Source organism: Rhinolophus sinicus, linkage group LG10 (genome assembly GCF_036562045.2).
Source record: "Rhinolophus sinicus isolate RSC01 linkage group LG10, ASM3656204v1, whole genome shotgun sequence".
NCBI classification, from domain to species: Eukaryota; Metazoa; Chordata; class Mammalia; order Chiroptera; family Rhinolophidae; genus Rhinolophus; species Rhinolophus sinicus.
In genome coordinates, this window is record NC_133759.1 from 13,113,257 (window position 1) to 13,133,991 (window position 20,735).

Below are 20,735 nucleotides of genomic sequence, written 5' to 3' on the forward strand. Positions count from 1 at the left end.
GATTTCTTTCTAGAAGTTGACATAATATACAGTACAATGTTTTGAGGGGAATACCAAGTCATTTTTTAAAACGAGAGCATATTCTTTAAAGATCTTAAACTGTATTATAAAGCTAAAGGTACCAGAATTACAGTGAAGTACCACAATAGGAACATATAAGTGGAACAATGGAAGAAAACAAAATTCAGAAGCATGTTTTCCTATTATAAATTTTTTATTTTGATATAAACATAGTTTCAAATCAATATGGGCATGATAAATTACTTAATAAATTATCAAGGAGCATCTAGTGATTCTATTGGGAAAACTTATATTCTTTTTCCAAATCTCAAACCAAAATGAATTTTCATATGAACTAAAAATTGAAATTGAATAAATGAATCATAAAAATATTTTTTAAAAAGACAGGCGAATATTTCCATAGTCTCTACATTGAGAAGGCTCTGCTAACATGACAAGACTGCAATTCTGTACAAAGGAAAAGAGCAATGCTGATCTGACCAAATACAAGTCAAAACCTTCCGTATGGACACAAATGTTCACAGAGCATTATTCACAACAGCCAAAAAGCAGAAAGAACTCAAATGTCCACCAACTGACAAAGCATAAACAAAAAGTGAAGTACTGACACATGCTACAGCCTGGATGAATCTTAAACACATTATGCTAAGTCAAAGAGGCCAGTTACAAAAGGCCTCATCTTTTATGATTCTACCGATTCGAAATGTCCAGATTATGTAAATCCAGAGACAGAAAGCAGGTTAGTGGTTGCCAGGGGTTTTGAGGAGGAGAGAAGGGGGAATGACCACTAATGGGTATGGGGTGATGAAAATGTTCTGGAATTCGGTGACCAATGCACAACTTTGTGAATATATTAAAAACCACTGAATTGTATGCTTTATGTTATGTGAATTTTATCTCAATAAAGCTGTTACTAAAAAAAACAAAAACACCTGAATGTCAAAGAATAACATGCGCATGGCTAAGAGGCAAACATCTAAATGGGAAAATTATGACGTAAATATGAAAGACAAGTTTACTCTTGACAACAAAGATTCCTTACAAAACAGTAAGAAAAAAGTTCAACTCTAACAGAAAGAGGAACAAAGATCACGAAGAGGAATTTTTTTAAAAGAAAGGAAAACGGCCAACACTCATAAATAAGAGACATGAGAGGGGCCAGGATTGTATATACAAAGACAACAAGTATGTTGCCTTAACCCAGCCTTAGGAGCAACTGTAACTGAAATCTACTCAAATCAGCTTAAATAAAAAAAAAAGAAAAAAATTAACATAAGGAAATGAGGATATCTAACAGATAAATAACATCATGACACTGCTCTGAAGCCTTCCAAAGGCCTTTCACTGCATTTGAAGTTCCAATTTTTCATGTGCTTTGGTTCTATACCCTACATGCACACACTCACCTCTAGCTGCGAACTAACTTGCCCCAGCTTCTCTCATGACAGTCACACCAAACTCCCTTCTGTTTCTCAAACACATGAAGCTCTTTTTCCCATCCCTTTGCATCTACTGCTCCCAGTGCCAAGAAGATTCCTGGCCTCTCCAATCCCCACAGGAACTCTTCCCCCACTTTTTATCTTGTCTGGCTCACCCCCACCCTTTAGAGCTCAGCAGAAAGGTCACCTCCTCTGAAAGGCTTTGTATGATCTCCTTTCCCTCTCACTTACCCAACTGATTTCTTTCACAGTTCTTACCACATTCCACATTTATCTTTTTTGTTACATCCTCTTCACTAAAGTTGTAAGACAGCAAGAAACGCGTCTGCCTTGTTCCTCCCACCACTGTATCCTCGTTCTAGTGTCTGGCACAAAAGACATTTAATAAATATTTGTTCCATGAATCAGATATTAGAAAGCCATCAGGAATCAAGTTGGCTGCAATGTCAATTTCAGTCTCTCTCAAATCTCTTTTTCTCTGGGGCTTCAAGGCCTTTTATCTGCTTCTCAGCACATTTCCTTTAACAGAGAAACTATGTAGCATATGAATCTCACTTTTCAAATTTCTGGGAGATGATCGATTGGTCCAGTGGGAAAGGGTCAGAGAGTAACATCACTGTCAGGTCTGCATTCCAGGTGAAAAGTAATTTTTAGCCAAACAAGTCTGGGCCAACCTCTTCAAGGGTATCTACTACAGACATATCCTAATTGGATAAATTTTGGCACACACATCTATAAAAGAGCATACTATTTAATCCTGGAAATGTTGACGGAGATCTAGACTGACCGACATGGGAAGAAAGCTGTGATATATTTACATAAGTGAAATGTGTGGTCCAATACAGCAATGTGTAATAATCATTACTGTAAAAGTGTTTCAGAGTATTATATATTTAAAAATACAGTTTGGAAGGGTATCCATACATAAAACTACCAGTAGTTATTCCTGATAGAATTATGCTGTCACTCATGCCTTTTGTATATGGTATGAATGTTTTACAATGGGTATATACTACTTAGTTTTTTTGAATTTAGAATTTTTATTCAAGCAATTCTTGCCTGTATTCAGAAAACCAAACAGTCCTGAAAAACCATCTACCTATTATTGTCTGCTTAACACCCCCATACCCAGTCTTGGTCGCTAAAGGTAACTAATTTCAACTCCTGGTAGTTTCTTCTGGATAGTTACTGCATTTCTTGAAATATTGTGCTTACCCTACAGCTCTCTGGCTTATCCCTTTTAGATTTACCTGTTTACTCAGGCTGTGGTAGATTAGGGTGTAGCTCAGAAACTATCCCCAATAATTCCTCCCTCTACCCTTCCGATAGAGATACAGATTGCTACTTTTGGTTGCATAAATAATCAGTGCTACATTGTTTGACTTTGTAATTGCTAGGTACTGAGCAGCCAAGGAATATATTATGAACACATTTCCTTCCTCAGAGAGCCTTTTGTTTTCCCTCGAGTTCTATCTTTCTTTGTTCAATGGTTTCCTCTAACTTCAATTTTCTTTCATTGCTGCACCACATTAGATATTCCAGCCAGAACCTGCCCCACCTCCTTTTCCCAGAAGGCTTCCCCCTCAGAACCCTCCACCTTCCACTCCAGTCTGGGCTGGCTGCCCTCTAGGTCTGCTGGCACCGTTGTCATCTTCCGTGCTTCCCTTCACTGTTTTTCTGGGTTAGAGCCATTGTTTTCTGAGTCCCAATGTCTCCTCCTTTCTTTGTTTACTCACTTTTGCTGAAGTACATCCCCCAGAGCCTTTACACTTGATTCGGCAAGAGGAAGAAGTCCATGTAGGACAAAATTCCCTTAGCGTAGGCACGGCTCTAACGTCCTCTAGCATCCGGCTCTGCCACTGAATTCAATGCCATTCTGTTCCCCTCAACTTGTATCACTACCAGCCCCTCTGCCCCGCCCCAAGCTTTTAGGGTCTTCTTTATCATTATTATTTTTGATTCTTTTATCATTAATTTTGCTATGCATTTAGGAAGCCCTTTCAATCTAGAAACTTGTCTACTTTAGCTCTGGGAAATTTTCTTGTATCAATTCATTAATAACTATTTTCTTTGCTCCTTAAAACTCCTATCAGTCAGATGTTGGAACTTTCAAACTGATCTTTCATCTTTTATGCATCCTATTATCTATCTTTGTCCTTTCGTTTACTTTTGTAAGACATCCTGTACTATTTTATATCTTGATTTTTTTTTAAAGTAAATTTTAGTATGATGGACAAAACAGAAACAGAATCTTCAATAAGGAAATGGCTAAATTATGGTACATTCATTCTATGTGGTCATTAAAGAATGAACTATATACAGTGATAACTTCCAAGACATATTACATTAAAAACTTATTAAAGAAAAAAATTGGCTGTAGATAGAAGGAAAAAAGGATTCAATTCTTTCAGCAAATACTGATTAAGCAACCATCAGTTGTCAGGCTGTATTCTAAATGCTGAGGAAACCGCAGGGAACACATAAGTCCTCCTGGACTTTTTCATCCTAGGGAGGGAGAGAACATAACTTGAAGTGACAGCAAGTAAAGTTTTTCCCCAAGACATAGGGAAGATTTGCAGGCAGAACAGATGGACGTAAAATAAAGAGAAAAGTAGAAGGTGCTGGAGATAGAAGCAATAAATGAGTGAACAAAGTCCTGGAAAAACTTCATTTAAGACAGAGAAGAGTAGGACTCATATAGGACTGTCTTGATACGCTTTTAAAAAAAAAAGAGCAAGAGAGGGTACTATAAGAACTCTGCAAGGGATGGGACCTTCAGTAGGAAGTACGCATTTTGGAAGAGACAATTAAAGGGACCTCGACAGGGAGAAATAATCGAGTAGTCCCCGAGCAGCAAGTGTCCAGTTAAGTAACACTTGACACATTTGTAGCTGGCATGTAAGCATTGTTTAATTTCTCCAGCAATTCTCCGGGAGCCAAAACAAAGAAATCAGAAATCAGATAGTGGGATGATCCACTGAATTTCCTGTGGTCTTGCTCTGAATTTCAAGCTTATATAATACCCCCGAGTTATTGGTAATGTGCCAGAAAGTAGAAGCAATCAGGAGAAAAACTATCTTTGATAATTTTATTTCAAGATAATTGGATTAGTTTTCTACTGCTGACAAAATAAATTACCCAAATTTAGTGGCTTAAAACACTCGCCTTTATTTTTGGGTCAGAAGTCAGGCAGGGCTTGGGCGGGTCCTCTGGCCTCAGGGCCTCGCACAAGGCTAAAAGTGACAGGGGGCCTTTGTTCTTTCCTGGAGCCACTAGGAGAGTCTGCTTCGTTCGTTCAGGTGGTTGGTGGAAGTGAGCTCCTTGAGGGTGTAGGTCTGGGGGCCTGTCTCCTTGCTGTGCATCGGCCAGGGGTCCATCCTCGCTCCTACAGGATGGCTGCATTGTTTCTCAAGCTTTCTATGTGCCCTCGCCTACAACAGGCGGTCCCTCTCATGCCTCAAATCTCTGACTTCTGCCTCCAGATGGAGAAAGTTCTCTGCTTTCAAGGGCTCATGATTAGATTGGACCCCCTGGGATAATCCAGGATAATCCCCGTTTTAAGGTCTGTAACCTTAATCATACCTGCAAAATCCTTTTCATCATGTAACAACATGTTTACAAGGCCCAGGGATTAGGGCATGGGCATTTGGGCGGGGAGGCATTCCACCTACTACAGTAACTAAAACAATTTTTATATGAACACAGATGTGGACATATTATGGAATAAGTACAAATTTCACAGTGTTTGTAAGAACAGAAGCGTGTCAGGCTCACAGAGGGGCCCCTCCAGGTAATCTGTCCAGGCTCCCCCAAGGGGGGCATTGACTCACCTGCACTTGGATGTCTGACAGACATCTTAATCATGGCACGTCCCAAACCCAGCTCCCGACATCTGCTCCAAACTGGCTTTCCCTGTTGGCTCCTTCACTGATGGAGTTCATGGCAACTCCATTCTCCCAGCGCTCAGGCCCAAAACCTTGGTGCCATTCTTACTTTAGTTTCTCTCATCTCTATCCTGTCAACAAGTCTTGTCATTCGAAATTCAACCACTTCTCACCACCTGGGGGAAGCCACTATCATGTAGCACCTGGATTTCTTGAATAGCCACTGGTCTCCTGGCTCTGCCCTTGCTCACTCGCAGTCTCTTCTAAATACAGAAGCCCAGGTGATCTTATTAAAACACACGTATGGGTATCTCATGTATATTCCTTTGTTCAAGCCCAACAACCATTTCCCATCTCACTCCAGAGGAAAAGCGCGAGACCTCACCATGCCTGCAGGCTCAACATGATCTAGTCTGATTTCACCTCCTACTCCTTCCTCTTCCCCTCACACTCACTCCATGCCAACCACAAAGGCATAAAAAGTCCACAAATAAAGATTCCACAAATAGGCCAGGTACATCCCCACCTCAGGACTTCTGTAGCTGATATTCTCATTGGAATGCTCTTCCCCAGATGCCAATCTCATTTCCTCATTTCTTTCAGATCCTTACTCAAAAGCCAGCCTCTCAGCAAGGCCTTCTCTGGCCACTGCAACTAAAATTTCACTTCCCCATCTACTGCTGCTTATCATTACTTAACCGTTCTTTAACCTTTAAAAGCTTCTTTTCCCCCAACATTTTATCATGACAATTTTCAAACACATACAAAAGTTGAAAGAATTACACAGCACACATCCATATACTTACTACATATATTCTACTATTAACATTTTCTGTATTTGCTTTACCTCGTATCCATTTATCCGTCAAAGTAAGTTGCACACCACTAATAACACTTCCCCTTAAATACTTCAGTATGGATAGCATTAACTAGAGTTCATTATTTATTATGGCTCATTATTAAAGGTGAAATGTACAGAGTGAAATGTACAAATCGAAGTGTACACAGATACTTCTGACAAACGAATATACCAGTGTAATACAAACCCCTACCGAGACACAGAGTATTATCATTATCACCACTCTAGAAAGTTGCCTCATCCTCTTCCCAACGACTACACTCCACTCCTAGGCAATCTAGAGCTGACTGTTTTCACCATAGATTAGTTTTTTCCCTGTTCTGTAACATCCTATAAAAGCAATCACACAGCTCTTTTGTGTAAGGCTACTTCCAGCTATCAAGCTAAGTCAAGCTAAATTTAGCCCAGAAAAATTGACCAAATATCAATAATTCTCACATCTGTTTTTCCTGCTCAATCTTGTGGACCATGACTTTCTGCGAGAACCTCTATTTCTAGAGTGTTAATTTTAAAAAGTATTCTGAAAAGCAGTCTTGCAAATAAAAATAGGACACCTAGCCTGACTTCTAGTAAGGGGTTAGTAAAATCTCCTCCAGGGGTTAGTGAAAAACTGCCCATGGGCCAAATCCTGTTTTGTAAACAAAGTTTTACGGGAACACAGCCACACCTATTCATTTAGGTATTGTTGCGGCTTGTTTCTTGTTATAATGGCAGAGTTGAGTGGTTATGAGCAGTACAATGGCCTGCAACACCTAAAATATTTACTATCCAGCCCTTTAGAGAAAAAGTTTGCTGAACCCTGTTCTAATGGAGGTCACATTGGTACCGCATTTTTAATTAATCATCCTACATAAAAAGTAACTCACCTTGGCCATATGGCTAATTTGTAAGGGTCTTTTCTTGGGAAGTCAGGATTTGGCATCATTCTACTTCCTTAAAAACAGTATCAAAGATTTAACCAACCAACCAACGAACCCACCCACCCAGAATCAGGACTCAGAATCAGGAGTAAGGACCACCCTGAGCTCTGAATAGGTCTAGAATAACTAAGTATCTGGCAGCGTATACTGGTAGAACTGACATTTGTTGGCTGCCTCTCCATTCCTCACTTCTGCTCCCAACACTTGCTCAAGGCGAGCAAATCCCACCGCAGGGCTGCGTAAGAGACCCTCTGTTACCTTGGGCAGCACAGCTGTGAAAGGACTCGAGGTCTGGGGCAGGTGCAGCCACCGTGCCACCCAGAGGGAAGACCCGGAGCTGGGAGCTTGGGACTAGGAGAGGACACCTTGCAGGCAGCCCAACGTAAAGCTGACTTTACAGCACTTCTTAGTGGGCCCTCTGATTCAAGCTTTGCATGACACTAGCTCTACCTCTAGAGTTTATTTACATTAACCAATACAGTGTTTTATTATGTGAGCCCGGGTAAGCTGGATTTTGGTTCTTTTCCAACCAAAGAATCCTTCTGTTACAAAAGGCCAAGTATTTATATTCTTGAACCATCACTGAGTACTAGGGCATGGCTGTTGCTCCTAAACCAGAAATAGTGGTGACTTTTGTCCAACCTCACCCCAAGAATTCAGAAGCAAATAAGACACAGCTGAAGGAAAGATGGAGACAGAGAGCCAACCAACAGATTCAGGTTGCTGGAAAATAGTAACACTAAAGAACCACCAGGGAGTGAAAAGACTTGCTTTGATATCTTGATTACCAGGAAAATTGTTGTATCATACATCTGAATTCACAAATCTGATTGTCTGACCGTGTAATTTGACGATCACAAACCCTTCCCTCCCCCTCAAACTTATCTCCAGTCTCCTCAGAAGCTGAAGATAGTGGACATGTGCTCATTCTTCATTATGTCTATAATTAATAAACAGCATGTTTGGATCCCTCTCCACCAGTTACTTATCAATATTATAAGTCTCAAGGGTTCTTTTTGACCTATAAATTTGGTAATGGAGCACAGGACTACTGCCTCTTGGTACAAGACACAGACAGTCAAAAGGCAAAACATATTAATGTAGCCACATATACTTTTCCAAAATGGAAAGGTGTTTTGTTTTTTTAATTTATGAGTAAAGAATGTTGTAAAAAGTTCAAAAATATAAAGGTTCATATATGTTAAAGATATCCCATTTCCTGTCTTACCCATAATCACATAATGTAGTACCCCAGAGATAACAACTGTTACTATCCTTCCAGACTTTTTAAATGCATTATTTCCTTTGTGGAAATGGGACTATGCTACATTGACTTGTTGTTTTGACTTCTGGACACTTTTCCTTCTGAATAATACAGATCTAGCTTGTCTTTGTAACAAATGCAAATTAATCCACTACATGAATGTCCCTAACTGATCTGCCAATTGACTACTGATGGACAATCAGATTTTTGTTTTTTCACAATGACAGCATTCCTTCAAGCACCCTTGCATAACTAGAGAAAGATATATGCACGTGTACTTTTTGTAAAACAATTTTTAAATGGGGAATAGCTGGGTCAAAGGTAATAATATATATTTAAAATTTCGACAAGCAGCAAAACACAAAATGAGTACTATGACTTTACTGAGAGTAAAAAATCATGCAAGTTGGTTACATATGCACAAAGAGTTATAGAACACTGGTTTTCAACCAGCGTCAATTTTGCCCTCCAGGGACATTTGAAAATGTCTAGTCATTTTTGGCTGTCACAACTGGGAAGGTGCTAAGAGCTAGAGGGCAGAAGCCAGGATGATGCCAAACAATCCCTATCCCACCCCAACCAAGAAGGATCTGGCCCAAGATGCCAACAGTGCCCGGGGGGACAAACCCTGGTGTAGGATTATATATCCACTGTCCACAGTAGGTTTCTTTGAAGAGTGGAGGACAATTATCATTTACGCTTTTGTATTGTTTGTGGGTTTTTTTTTAAACCTTGTATTGTCTTAATATCTTGGGTTTTTTTAATTAATTAAATTTTATTTTAGTTTTCAATAAGTTGACATTCAATATTATTTTATATTAGTTTCAGGTGTACAGCATAGTAATTAGACATTTATATAATTTACAAAGTGATCCCCCCAATTAGTCTAGCACCCACCTGGATGTATAGTTATTACAATATTACTGACTATATTGCCTGTGCTGTGCTTTACATCTCCATGACTATTTTGTAACTACTAATTTGTACTTCTTAATTCCTTCACCTTTTTCACCTTGGCCCCCCAGCCCCCCTCCCATCTGGCAACCATCAGTTTGTTCTCTGTATCCAGGCATATGAGTCTGTTTCTGTTGTTTGTTCGTTCACTCTATTCTTTAGATTCCACATATAAGTGAGATCATATGGTATTTGTCTTTCTCACTCTGACTTATTTCACTTAGCATAATACCCTCTAGGTCCATCCATATTGTTGCAGATGGGCAGATTTCATTCTTTTTTATGGCTGAGTAATATTCCATTATATATACAGAAGGTGCCAAAAAAAGTATACACATTTTAAGAAAGGAAAATACTGTATTAAAATTGTAATACTCAACATATACTGATAACAAAAGATGAATACAAGTCACGTGTATACATTTTTTTGGCACCCCCAGTAGGTGCCACATCTTCTGTATCCAATTGTCTATTGATGGGTATGTTTGTGGGTTTTTTGCAATGAACATGCACTAGTTTAAAAAACACTTCCACAAACAAAAGTTCTCCCTCATGTTGAGATAAAATCAATCTCTGTGGCTTCTGACATTGGTTTCTAGACCCTGGGGACAAATTCTCAAAGCAGCTAAAAAGAGTTACTGAACCTTCTCTTCTGCAGGCTAGTCTTAGTTATTTTGAATGCTCTTCATAGGAAATGGCTTCAAGTGACTATCAACCTGATTGCTACACTTTATTAGGACAAAGTGATGAGTGTTAACCGCAAACTCTAGTTTTGTACTCTAACCAGTGAATCGTGGAACTATCATCGACCTCATTCTACATGCCATGGCTCACGTTCAGCTTATTACAACACTCAGTTTTTCCACACACACTGCAATTAACTTACATTTTTCCTGTCCTATACTTTTATATTCTTTTAAGTCTAAACACAAGAAACTGAGAGGCCTAATTAACTCCTTACTACCCTAAGAAGTGTATCACTCTAGTGTCTAGAATACAATTAAATTACAATTTTGAGTTACATTTTAGTCAGGAGCAGACATTCTCACTACCTGGCTTGCATGCTGGGGTTACTTAAATCCTGTCACTGATGCACTTAAAAGTCACCTACCTAACAGGGTAAGGTATTTTACATTGTTTACTAATTTCACTCAATTCAACAAGCATCTACTGAATGCTTAGGACATTGTACTTACCAAGGAAATCAATAAAACAAAGACGTGAACTGCCCAGAAGACTACGGCTTATAGCAATTTGCTGTGATATCTTACTGAAGAAACCCCTTGTCCTACCCTGTATCCCCGAAAATAACACCTCGCTGGACAATCAGCTCTAAAGCGTCTTTTGGAGCAAAAATTAACACCCAGTATCATATGTTACACTATATTATTATATAAAATCTGGTCTTATATTAATTTTTGCTCCAAAAGACACATTAGAGCTGACTGCCCGGCTAGGTCTCATTTTCGGGGAAACACGGTATTAAACACTCAGATTTCAATCTGTAGAACTACATACATATGACGTCTGACAATTAAGTTCGCGAACTCATCCTAGAAAAAGTGCTCCATACCTCACTGCTGAATATCACTACGGTCACCTTTGAAGTACTCCCTTTGGGAAGCTATGCACTGACTGCCAGCGCCTAGTCCACCCTTCAAAGCAATTTGGGAACTCTTTTCCTGGAATGGACATCAGAGCTGTCATCGTATTGCCCTTGATGTCCTGAATGTCATCAAAATGTCTTCCTTTCAATATTTCCTTTATCTTCAGGTAAAGAAAGAAGTCATTGGGGCCAGATCAGGTGAATAGGGAGGGTGTTCTAATACAGTTACTTGTTTACTGGCCAAAAACTCCCTCACAGACAGTGCCCTATGAGCTGGTGCATTGTTGTGATGCAAGAGCCATGAATTGCTGGTGAAAAGTTCAGGTCGTCTAACTTTTTCACACAGCTATTTTAGCACTTCCAAATAGTAAACTTGGTTAACTGTTTGTCCAGTTGGTACAAATTCATAACGAATAATCCTTCTGACACCAAAAAAGGTTAGCAGCATCTTTGCAACAAATTTGTGCCCTTAATTGTCAGACCCCATATCACGTTGTTTTATAAAGAAAGCCTGGCGGCTACTTATTCCTATACTCCGTCAGTTACTTTGCACATTTTTGGGACCAAACTAAGTGCTTAGTAATGTTTACTAAATAAGGTATAAGGTACGTCGTACCACATACTTGCAGGCAAACACCTGTAATACAGGGCTTCTACTCACTCTTTGCATCGCTTAAAATAATAGGTACTCTTAAAAGTACCCAAAACAAAAGCGGATTCACGAAGGCATAGGGCACCCACGGAAGGGTTCGATAACCTTTTACCCTTGGATAATAAACTATAGAAAGAGGAAAGAAGAATCACGGATGCACATCGAAGATGAAGAAATGGTAAAGGCGAAGTGAAATTCCAAACCAAAAATTATAGTCTCCCCACTAACGCTGGCACACTGTCACGGCGTTTCCACCACACCACGGTGAAAGCGCCCGCGTAAGAAACCGGGAAGGGGACTTTTTTTACGCAGAATCCCCGCAGAAAACCCGCAGGGCGGTCTGCACGCCGCCGCCCGCCACGCCCCCGCACAGGCCCACGGTCTCCTTCGCCGCCTGCCTACGGGGAAAGCGCTCGGCGGCCTCCGCTCCGACGCGGCTGGGCTGGGCGCTCCGGGGGAAGGGAAGGGAAGGGAAGGGAGGGGAAGGGGGAGGCAGGTGGGCGGGGAACGAGCCCATCCTCACCCCCCGGCCCAAGCCCACGAGAAAGCGGGCGACCGGCAGCCCCACGCTCCGCACCGAGCGCTCGACGGGCCGGGTGCTGGTCCGAGCGGCCCCGCCGGGCGCCCCCGGCCCCTTCCTCCAGCCGTTAGCGCCGCGGCCCCACCCCTCGCCGCCGCCGCGCCCCGTGCCCTCGCCCCCAGCCGCTACCCCGGGCCACCGCGGCCCGAGCCATCTGCTCGCTGGAGGTGGGCGCGGAGCTGCCAGCCGCGTCCGAGAGGGCGAGGAGCCGGGCTCCCATACCTGCACTTTCCTCCGCCCTGCCGTGTTCTGCCGGTGATGGGCCGCCATCTTGCATGTTGACACTCCGACGTCACTTCCGGAAGTAGCTGGGTCCGGGCGGATGTCCCGCCTCTCCCTCTGAGGCCGAGGGCAGGTGGTTAGGCGGCCGTCGTGCTGGTCGGCTGCTCCCCACGTGCAGCGTGTGGCTTTGGCCGGTGGCCCTGGGGTGAGGTAGAAGCACCGAGAAATGGTTGCGCGCGTGTAATGCTGGCAGAGCCATTTTTGAGCCGAGGGAGCAATCGGAATCCACCTCTGTGCCCCTAAACCCTGGCTTGCCCTGTTCTCTGGGAGGCCGATTCCAGAGGCCCAAGCAGGCGTAAGGAAAGCGCGGACACATTTAATAATGCTGGACATGGGCGGCTTGCACGGGTTTCCCACACCCCCAAACTTCCCCAGGCAGCCAAGGGAACTGACAGATTTCCCATGACATATCCCAAAATGCAGAAAGTTATACACTGGTCTCGGAGGAATAGAAGTGTTTGGAAAGGAGGTGGCGCCCATCTTCAAGAGCATCAAAGTATGTATTTAAATAAGAGAGAAAAGGATGTTAGGAAGGCAACAGCCTTTAACACTAGTTAAAATTGTTCTCAGAGACAACTTTCTACTTTGCAGATCCTGAAGGAGTTGTGCTCACTCTAGAACCTTATACCGGGGCAGTGAGCCCTTCTGGGTGAAGGTTTGACTTGAGTTTTCCTGACACTAATTATTGGTGCTGAGGATAGTCAGACTCGCTCGTGAAAGGGAACCCTATGGAACCGCACTGTTGCATGTGTGGCTCTTGAGCACTTGGCATATATGCTAGTTCCAATTGAGATGTGATGAAACTGTAAAATGACCACCTAATTTCAAAGACTTAGTACAAAGAAAAGAATGTAAAATATCTGAATACTTTTCAGATTGATTACATCGTGAAATGTTTTGGATATATTGGGTTAAAATATTAAAATTTTTTTGTGTTTTATAATGAGGCTCTTAGTATATTTAAAGTTACATATATACTCACTTTCTTTTTCTTGCATAGTGCTAATAAAGAAATAATGCTTAGGAAAGTTCTTGTCTAGACAAATGCCTTTCTAAATTATAAAGAAATATGAATTAAGAGTCATAGAAACTGGTGGCATAAAGCTTCTTAAGCAAAACTGGTGGTGATAACTTGTAGGTAAATGACCCAGACTGCATTTTATTACAGATACATTCATTTTTCGTGTATTAATTTATTTGACAAATATTATTTAGCACCTGTTAAGTACTAGGTACTATATTAGGTGCTGGGGATCAGTAGTGACTGTACATAACCATAGAACTTAGAGTCCCAGGATAAGACATAACTTGATTATGCATATAACTGAATATGGAGATAAATACAGTGAAGAAAGACGTTTATAAGATAGGAAACGATCCTTGAGTCAAAATCTGAGGATCGGGACAGACGGGTGGCTCAGTTGGTTAGAGGGTGAGCTCTGGGCAACAGGGTTGCCGGTTCGATTCCCACATGGGCCAACGAGCTGTGCCCTCCACAACTAGAATGAAGACAACAACGAGCTGCCGCTGAGCTGCCAGGCGGCCAGATGGCTCAGTTGGTTGGAGTGCATGCTCTCAACCACAAGGTTGCCGGTTCCACCCCCGAATGGGATGGTGGGCTGCGCACCCTGCAACTAAGATTCAACAACCGCAACTGGACCTGGAGCTGAGCTGCACCCTCCACAACCAAGAAAGGACAACTTGACTTGGACCTGATGGGTCCTGGGAAAAACACACTCTTCCCCAATATAGTCCTGTTCCCCTTCCCCAATAAAATCTTTAAAAAAAGAAAAGATCTGAGGATGGAGTTAATTAGGCAATGAAAAGGAACAGTCTGAGCAAAGATTTGTGGCAGGAGGGAGCTTGGAACATTCCAGGAATTGAGGACCAAGCCTAGAGTACAGAGAAGGGGAAGGAGTATGCAGAGACCACACCCAGCTGGGTCTTTTAGATCAATGGGAAGCTATTGAAGGGATTTAAGCAGGAGAAGCATATGATCTGCATTAAAAAGAATAATTCAACACATATCTATTGCACACCCATGATGTACCACGCACCAGGCAGGCATGTTGCCCTGCACAATATGCTGGTACCTGCCAGAAATGGATGCTTAGGTTGTTGTGGTCCGACTTTGCCCCTGAAGAGCATTGAAGTTGTGAAGTCTTTTCAGTGGGCAGAATGTCCAGCAGTATGTCTTGAAGTTCACTTTGCCTGAAGGAGAGACAGCCTTGGGTAATAATTAATGGTCCAAGGCTAATTGTTTGGCCAGTGGGTTCAGGACATGGAAAGAGAAAGACTGGAGAACTAGTGACAGGGAAGACTCAGGAAGGGATCTTCTCGACCTTGCAGAATACATCTTAAGAATTTATTGAATGGATGACATGAATTGCTCTTAGATAAAACTCAGCCTCCTTTTCCAGGCTCAGAGCTTGCTCAGTGGAATCATAAATGAAATGGCAACAATAGCAGGATGGGAGCTAGGCATAGCATCACCAAGCCCCTGCTGAGTGTTCAGGTTGCCAGCAACAGTGACCAATCCTGAGTTGGTGATATACCCCAAGCTCCAGGACAATCAGCCAACCACTTGGAGGCAAGTCGATTCCATTGGCCCTTCCGGATCATTGAGGGGGTAGTTATTTGGCCTCTGAAATACACTTACTCTAGACTTAGATTTCCTTTCCTCGCTTGCTGTGCTTCTGTCAGCACCACCATCCGGGGACTTAGGGAATGTGTTTCACACCATATTGCTTCTGATCAACAAACTCACTCTGTAATGAAAGAAGTAACTTTGTGGGCTATTGCTCGTAGAATTCATTGGTCTAATTGTATATTCTATCACCAAGAAGCACCTGGTCTTAATTGAAGACTTAGTTATGGTGCCTTCTGGGAGCTAACCCTTTTTGATACTGTCTTATAGGATGCAGTATATGCTTTGACCTAGTGTCCAGTATTTGGCACGCTTTCTCCCTGTTATTATCTATTGCTGCATCACCATGCAAAACTTACTGGTTTAAAACTACTACAACATTTACTTTGCTTACAAATCTAACTGGTGCAGGGCTCAGTGGGGACAGCTTGTGTATGTTCCACTTTCCACTTGATTCAGTTGGGGCAGCTAAAATTGGGGGGCTGGGACCATCTAAAGGCCCACTCCTTCGTATGTCTGGTGACCGATGCTGAATCGATGGCCAGAACATCTGCTCATGGGTTTTCCACTGTGCTGTTTGGTTATTTACACAGTAGTGCATGGGTTCCAAGGGTGAGCATCCCCACAGAGAAAAATTCGGGTGGAAACTGTAATTAATGCTTTTTCTAAAGTAGCAGTGGAAATCCTGCAGTGTCACTTTAAACCACGTTTAGTTCATTAAGACTTAATCACTAAGGCTGGTTATATCTAAGGAGATTCCATTTTTTTAAATGGGAAAAGTGTCAAAGAATTTGTGGATATGTTTTTAGAACTACCACACTTCCATAGGTAAAATGAATGGATTTAGGAACAAAGGAATATACTTAATAACTCCAACTTAAAATGTTTTTAACTGCTATTCTTTGAAATTCTGGGCTTTGCTGGTTTAGAGGTTTGTAACCAAGGAAAGGAATTCTTCCAACAAAGCCTGAACATTTCCATTGATTTGGAGATGAAACTGCTATCTAACCATGTTGCATGTCTTGTGTCACTGGATAGGCAAGAGAAGAAGGATAGACATGGTATTGGTGGAAGTGATTAACCCTGAGTATCAAGCAGAAATAGGTTTGCTGGTATAAGCAGACAGGTCCATCAAACACTCAGATCCCTTAGAAATGAAGGCATTGGTTGAAGATAAAGGAACACAGAGTGGCTGGTAGAGAAAGGAAATCATAAATGGAGGTGCAGTCCTCATCATTAGGGGAAGAAATGAGAGCTGTCATCTTTATTGGTGTTTCTTTTATTGATGTGTCATGTATACTTTTAATGGGTTTTAACTTTTTTTTAACCCTTTATTTCACTATTGTTTGTAGGGTGTGCTATTCCTTGTAAATTTCATTATTTAGTCCATAAGTTGCAGAGAAACGGATATCAACTAGACGTTTTGGACTTAGAAGTGGATGGATAGATGTGGTAATTGATGAAACACTGGGTTGACACCCTTGGAGGGTGACAGAGTGAGTACATCTTTGATTGTTTGAAAGATAGTTGCAGTATTTTAAGTGACAACACTTGATGGATAAGCATTGAAAGCAGTGGTTGTATTGGTGTTGGGCAGCCAGAGGGATGACTGCATTTGAGATTTTTGTGGTTTTATTTTCTGCTGCCCACCATTTGAGTTCTCTTTCTGAGTTTGAGGAATTCCCCACTATGTGTGTTTTGATGGTGGTGAGTACTGCTTACGGAAAGTGAGACAGACAGTTACTCACTTTTTTTTTTTTAGCCTTCTTACAGCAAGAGTGTGTGCATGTGGCTTTAGCTTGATTAATAAAATGGCATCTTGACTGTAACTTATGAGAAACTCTGTGCCAGCACCATTCAGCTGAACTGCTCCCAAATTCCTGATCTATAGGAACTGTGTGAGATAATAAATGTTTGTTGTTTTAAGGGTCCTGGTTATGGGAAATTCGTTGTGCTGCAGTAGATAACTAATACATCCTCCCTTCCCCATGAGGAGGGGAAATGTCACAGCAGCTTCACAATTCTACAAAGATAATCTTCATTTAACGCTGCCTTTTCTGTGTAACTGACACGAGGCTCATCCTGGCAGAATTCCTTCATCAATTCCTTAGCATTTTCTACAATGGAAGATTGGCATCTCTACTCAAAATGTCAGCAGGCCTGACACTTATTATTAATATATTGTCCTCAGATTTTGAGACCTCTGATTAAAGCCCTGGACACCATGAAAACTTTCGCAGCCTGAAAAAAATTCACACAATAAGTAAATAAGAGTCCTAGAAGGCGTCTAGTTCCAAATAAACCAAATTTGTTCTTGTTCAGTCTTGCTCTGGAGGTTGGTCCTTCCCTCTGCCAGTTACTGGAGCAAGTCACTAACTTCACTTCCCTGATCTGTAAAGTGGAATAACAACGGTACCTATCTCCTGTAGTTCTTACGAAGGTAAATGAAATAACCTTAGCACAGTACCTGGCGTGTAGGAAATCTTCACTATATTTTAGGTTTCTTTTTAATCATCACCTTGCTAGGGAAACATTGCCCAAGGGGTGTAACAGCATTGCCAACACATTGTAACTTCCTAAGGTAGATTGTCTCATAAGTTTTATGTAATATGGGGTCTCTCACTTGTAAAGTGTTTCACACCAGCTTGACATTTCAATCTTTTATTCTTGCCGCCTCTCTTTTCCTCAACATCCTGGAAAAAGATTTGTGAAATGAGAAGGCCTTTTTACAGCTCGTCCTCATGCTTAAACACACGTTTTCTGGCTCGCGATGATCACGCCATTTACTGAACAAAGCGAAGGTAACCAGGTGTGTCTTTGCACCATAGCCCAGAATTGTCATTACCAGGGGGACACATGAATGTTTTGGTTTTTCTGTTTTGTTTTCATTGTTCAAGGGGAATTAATATTTTAAAAATGTGTTTACAAACACAAAACCATGTAGAGCCTTGGTTTGCAGCTACTACTATCTGCTGATACTTCATGCATTAATTTGGATATTTTAAAGATGAATTTTGAAAAGAAGAGTATTTTAAGCTTCGTGGAGGTAATGCAGAGTGCTAAATAAGCTTTCTCATGCAAGCCTGTCATGATATCAATCAGATTCATGCGAAGTGGAGAAGCTATATCATTTCCTTATTACTTTAATGATTCTTTACTAAGAAGGGTGTTATAGAATAGGCTACAAGACTATAATTAAATAAGTATGCATTAGTAAAGCAAGATCACATAAGTAATAAATACTGAGACTCACAGTGCTTAAGGTGTTGATGCCCGAAGTGTTTATGTGCTTTTTTATGCCTTGTCAGCAAATCCTCAGGTTTAAATACAGTCTTAAAAGGCATGGTACTAAACGAATCATCATTCAACAGGGCATTTATTTCTGAACACACTGGCCGGCGGGGAGGGGGGGTGAATAACCGTTAGTTGTTTTTATGGCTTTCTATGTTTTTCTTACCTGTCAGTATGAGAAATACACACCAGTCTCTTTTCCATTCCCAAAATGTGTCCGCCTCTGTGTAGCTTATCCACTGGGGGGCAGTAGAGAACCATTCAGGCCATCCCTGATTGGGAGCCTTTCTGACTCTTATGTGACAAGTCAGATTTTAAGATGCTTCATACTTATTTCCTGCCGATAAAATGTCATAATCAAAGTGCCTTTTCAGGAAACCTATTTGCTCCCATAAAAAGCCATAATTTATTGTGAAAATAAAAGAAAATAAAGCAAAATTTGTAAGCATTTACTAAGTGGGAAAAAATATGAAAGCTACATCATACATGTAGTGCTTTTTTGTGGTGGGATTTCTGTACAAGAGCTGAGCTGACTGAGGCTTCCTAAAATACTCATTCAGAAAAGTGAAGTGGGTGTGAAACTTATTCCATAAACTCTGATATGTAAAGGTGTCATAATAGATTGTTAACATTAATTATAATGTTGAGCTCTTAGCCAGCCACAATGGTTGAAAAGGCAACTCCAGTCATTATTAAGACTCCCCTGGCCACCCTAATCCTCCCTAAGGTCACTCATAGACCCCAGGGGTCATGTATCTACTGGAAGCACCAACAGTTCTGAGGCCACAGTGGTTAGGGCAGAGATACCCAGTGTCCTTTGAAAGTGGCCAGGCCGCTGGTCTTTTCTTCCTTTGGGACTGGGCTTTTTTGTTATAGCTGGAAATCCCACTGTCCAGGGCCCCACTTCCCTAAGATCATCTGCCATTGTTGACCAGGTTCTGTCACCAATCTGAATGTTTTCAACAACAGTCACAGGTCTTTACTCTTTGCAGAACCTCTCCTCCTGCTTCCACTGTCTTCTTCTCTGCCCTCCAAAAACAATGGATCTGTCCCTTGCACACCCTTTCCCACCCAGATTCATAGCTCAACTTCTTCAGTGAGCTTGGCCTCTCACTAAAGGCAAGATCAGAGGTATTTATTAAGCAGCTTCTGCGTAAGGCCCAGTAGTGTAAACCACTCCTGAGATCAGCAAGCACTGTGGACCGGCAACCACCAGCAGAAGGTGAGGAAGGAAGGAAAATCGCAGCAAAAACAAAATATGCTCTAATGTCTCAACCAATTATCCTCCACAGAAGCTGGAGCTGAAGATAATTCTTTTCCTAGTAATCTGCCTACAGAAACCACAGGCGTTCTTTATGCCTCTAAGCACCTTCAAACTGCATTCAAATTAGGGTTGTGAGTCTAGAAATCTTTCTTTGCTAATTTGTTGTACATGAATGCCTGCAGAAGCCTTTGAATGGTAAATGCTGTGGGAGGGGCAGTTTCCATGGTGACTCTTCAATGCACCCTTTTTCTTGCACTCCAGTTAGATCTTCAGTGCTGAGCTGCTGTGAATGAAAAGGTAACAAGTCAGTCCCATCTGGAGGGCAGGAGGAGATGTGAGAGATGCAGCGTGTCTAAACACAGTTATATTATTCTGAACCTACTGAGTTGTGCTATGCTTGCTTCTCACCATTTCTTCATGGTTGCCCTAGCCCTACTGTGGGAAAATATATTTGCAACACACATGACAAAGGGCCAATTTCCTTAATATAGGAGGGGAGCTTACAAGTTAATATAAAAAATACCAAATAGGAAATACACAATAGGAAAAAAATGGACAATGGACATAACTAAGCAGCTTACAGAAAAAGAAAATTAATGGCTTACATTGTCTGAAAATGTGCTGGATCTCATTCATAGTGAAGGAAATACATATTTAAATAAGATTCCATTTTTCACCTACCAGATTGGAAAAGATCTAAAAGTTTGATAATGTACAGTATTCAGACAATGCGGAAAACCCATCATTTTATACACTCTTAGTGGGTGGGTAAATTGGTATAATCTCTTTGGAGCGTGAATTAGCAGTTCCTCTTTTAGAAATCCATCCTAAAAGTGTGATTGCATTTAACTTAAAAACACATGTAAAAGAATATTTATTGAAGCATTGCTGAAGCAAATGACTGAGACAGATTAAACAAGTGATTGATACATCCAGACAGTTATTCACACAGCGGAATGAGAGACAAAAATAAAGTTGGGTTTTCCTCACATCCAATGAATGAATTGTATGCTCAACCTGTTTGCTAAACACTTTAAAGGATAATTATGGGGGAAAAAAGTAAAGTTCTTTT

The 20,735-nt window shown here is 41.3% G+C and overlaps 1 protein-coding gene across 4 annotated transcripts in view; it reads right to left on the minus strand.

The window, feature by feature from the left end:
- WDR48 (WD repeat domain 48) overlaps window positions 1–12,492 on the minus strand; it is a 44,779-nt gene extending 32,287 nt beyond the window's left edge. For all 4 annotated transcript variants that reach the window (XM_019727600.2, XM_019727598.2, XM_019727599.2 and 1 more), the window contains exon 1: window positions 12,402–12,492. In XM_019727600.2, coding sequence (XP_019583159.1) covers window positions 12,402–12,449 — 48 coding nt within the window. In that variant the 5' untranslated portion in view covers window positions 12,450–12,492. The remainder of the gene's footprint in view (window positions 1–12,401) is intronic.
- Window positions 12,493–20,735: the final 8,243 nt, after the last annotated feature.